Source organism: Equus quagga, chromosome 2 (assembly GCF_021613505.1).
Source record: "Equus quagga isolate Etosha38 chromosome 2, UCLA_HA_Equagga_1.0, whole genome shotgun sequence".
In the NCBI taxonomy this organism is placed as follows: domain Eukaryota; kingdom Metazoa; phylum Chordata; class Mammalia; order Perissodactyla; family Equidae; genus Equus; species Equus quagga.
The window spans coordinates 30,381,117-30,384,675 of NC_060268.1; the positions used below are offsets into that span (position 1 = coordinate 30,381,117).

The 3,559-nt window shown below is 35.5% G+C and overlaps 1 protein-coding gene across 1 annotated transcript; it reads right to left on the reverse strand.

Moving 5' to 3' along the window:
* Window positions 1-1,737: 1,737 nt before the first annotated feature.
* LOC124236199 (olfactory receptor 4K3-like) lies at window positions 1,738-2,652 on the reverse strand. The gene has a single exon (XM_046655002.1). It carries the CDS (start codon window positions 2,647-2,649, stop codon window positions 1,738-1,740), a length of 912 nt encoding a protein of 303 aa, XP_046510958.1. The 5' UTR covers window positions 2,650-2,652.
* Between the last annotated feature and the right edge of the window lie 907 nt (window positions 2,653-3,559).

The following is a 3,559-nucleotide window of genomic DNA, read 5'->3' on the forward strand; positions in this document are numbered from 1 at the left end:
ACCTGTAGGGATATATAAAAAGAACAGACACATACCAGAGTGTACTGAGACTTATAGAAGCTATAGTCCAGATTCAAACAGGCTCAGTGCTTGATTGTATTGAGGTGATCACACTTGAACATTTATGCCTCATAGAGTAGAAGGTAAATAGTCTCTAGAGGAACACACCAAGTCAGAGCTATACTGTCTTTTAAAACACAATGCGTAAAATATATAAAATAATTACGGAACATGCAAAGAAGTGGGGATATGTAACTCATGATTAGGAACAAAATAGTTAATACAAGCAGAACACAGACAGCTCAGTTATTGAATTAGTGAAGAGTGTAAAATAACTCATAAGTTTTAAAAAGTCATTAAAAAGCTGAAAAACTGGAAAAAACAATGAAGAATATCAACAGATAAATGGAATATCTAAGAAAGGATCAAATGATATTTTAGAACTGAAAAAGAAACATATGAAATTATGAATTTAAGTAGGCTTACAAACAGACTGGACACAGCAGAAGAAGATATCTGTGAATTCAAACACAACTCAATAGATATTAGCCTAATTGATGTACAGAGATATAAAAGGTAAAACAATTAGAGCATATACAGATATATTATTTTCATATCTATATATGTCTGCATACATACATGTAGACATACACATGGATAAGCAGGAATTATTGTTTTTGAGGGTTTAGGCCTCAGACTCTATTGGGAATGTTGCAAAGTAGGCAGAACTGTGTTATTTTTGAAAAGCAATGCATAATTTGAGGTATAGCTGGCTCCCTGGATTTCAGATAGAAGGCTGTAAGCTTGTATACCTTTTTGAGGCATAGAGTAGGAAGAATTTTTAAGTAAATTTTGTCACATGTATTCAGAAACAATTCACAAACTTTGTACATAATCTAATTGTTTGCAGGCCATCTGAACAATAAATTAGGTGGATAGCTTATTCTAAAATTGGACTTTCTGACCTACCTTCATACCACTTTTCCCCTGCTTTTATCTGGTATAGATAATGAACCCTCAATCCATTTATAAATAGAAAGAGAAGGAGCAAAATCTCCAAAAGTTGTTAGTACATCCTTCTTTGTATTGAGCATGGATCTTCTAAAGACAATTACACTTTCACAAATGGCTAAAACATGACGCTGAGGGAACAGCCCTCTCTCTAGATTATAACTATAATTCAATTTTTTTGCTGACTATGATAGAGAATACTTAATGATTACCTTTATAGCTGTTTCTCCAGATAAGGTAGCTAGAGTGTTAGCTAACTGATAGATTAATTCGTTCATTTGTAAAAGTAGAGATAGAAATATTCAAAGCACTGAATTATTGACAAAAATTAGAGAAGATCTATATGAAATGCTTTGCTCAAGGAAATGCTTAGCTTAATAGAAAATTTCAGAATGTGGTGTTTGGTACTGAAGTAGCAACACTGAACAAGTCATATTAACGTTTGTATTAATTTCAAGTCATCCTTCAGCACAATCAAAATCATAGTCATAAAGACTGGCCAGATTTCCCAGGCTGGAAATCATTTTGCATTCAATGATCAATAAGTGATTGTAGAATATAATAGAATTTACACAAAGCTTATATCTGAAGATAGACATGATTTCCATATGTCAGTTGGGGAATGCTTCCTAGTCCCAAGTAACAGGACAGGTGTGGCTAACTTAGGCAGTATCCTTGAACATTCTGATAATATGAGCTCTTGAAATACCCACAGAAATGCATATGCTAACATTGTAGTCTCTTAATGGCATTTTTAATCTCTTTGTTTCTCAGGGTGTAAATGGCTGGATTTAGGAGAGGTGTGATGACTGCATAAAATACAGCAAGAAACTTGTCCACCCAGGTGATGCTTAGTGGCCACAGATAGATGAAGATGCAAGGCCCAAAGAATAACACCACCACTGTGATATGGGCAGTACAGGTGGAAAGGGCCTTGGACACCCCATCCTTAGAGTGAAGGCAGACAGTAAACAGAATGAAAGAGTAAGAGACCAGCAGCAGAATGAAGCAGATGGTTGCCAGTACCCCACTATCAGCATTTATCAACATTTCTTGAATATAGGTGTCCGTGCAGGCTAGTTTGATCACCAATGGAATATCACAGAAAAAGCTATCCAATTCCCTGGGTCCACAGAAGGGCAGCTTTATAATCACAGCTAGTTGGCTTATTGAGTGCACAAAGCCAATGATCCATGATGTCATCACTAACCCAATGCACATTTGTCTGTTCATGATGCTGGTGTAATGGAGTGGTTTGCAGATGGCCACATAACGGTCGTAGGCCATTGAAACAAGCGATACCATCTCACCTCCTCCAAGGAAGTGTCCAAAGAAAATCTGACACATGCAGCCTCCAAAAGAGATGGTCTTGTTTTCCTTAAGAAAGTCTGTGATCATTTTAGGGGTAGTGACTGAAGAAAGGAAGAAGTCAATGAAAGAAAGATTAGCTAACAGGAAGTACATAGGGTAGTGGAGACGAAGGTCAGTGACAATTAGGAGCACAATGAAGATGTTGCCTAAAATGGTGATCAAATAAAGAAAAGTAAACATCACTAGGAGGAAGGCCTGGAGCTCCCATGAATTGCAAAGCCCAAGAATAGTAAATTCAGACACCATAGACTGGTTTACTGCTTCCATTTAGTCCAGTTTGTTCTAAGTTCATCTGAAGAAAAGACATGAAATTAGATTTTCTGAATAAACACTGTGTAAATCAGAGGATTTCTTATACATTCCTAACGGATGTGTATACTAATATAATCACCTTGGGGAAGAGTTTGGCTTTACCTTGTAAGTTCAACATTTGCACATTCTATGACCCAGTAATTTCCCCCTCATTTACATACACAAGGTAAATTCTTGCATATGTATATACAAAGAAATTTACAATAATGCCCATAAAAAGGACAATGGAACATTATTCAGAACCATAAAAAATAAAGTGTGACTGTATAAAAAGATAAAGACGTATCTTAGTAGGATATAATAATGATGAGAAAAAAAGTCCGAAAGGGATCCACTCAGCATAATTTTTATAAGATGAACATCAATAGAAAAATGACAGAATACTTGGCAGGAACTTGTATGGATGATAAAACTATGTAGAAAAAGAGAAGAAGTAAAATGTTAGTAAGCTCAAGTGGTGGGCGGCCAAGTGTCAGCACGAGGATGAGAACATAAGCTGTTGTATGTTATTATCAATTGTTTAGATCCTGAATTAGATCATGTTCTCATAAGTACAATTTTATTATAAAATAAACAAACAAAAACACAAAATGAACATGGAAACATGGTGAGAGTATGCTATGAATCAGAAATTACGATCAAGTCAATACTGTAGTCCTAAGGTAAAATAAGATCTTTTTTAAATGACATTTTATTGTTTAGGGGCTGTAGGATAGAACAATACTTTCTATATATAAATTTGAAAAACTGAAACAATATTTAGCACATTCTTGAAGGGTAGTTTTTTTTTTTTCTTTGAGGAAGATTAGCCCTGAGCTAACTACTGCCAGTCCTCCTCTTTTTGCTGAGGCAGTCTGGCCCTGAG

What these genes read in the sequence shown, in the direction of transcription:
- LOC124236199 (XM_046655002.1), bottom strand. Translation starts at nt 2,649, where the DNA reads ATGGAAGCAGTAAACCAGTCTATGGTGTCTGAATTTACTATTCTTGGG.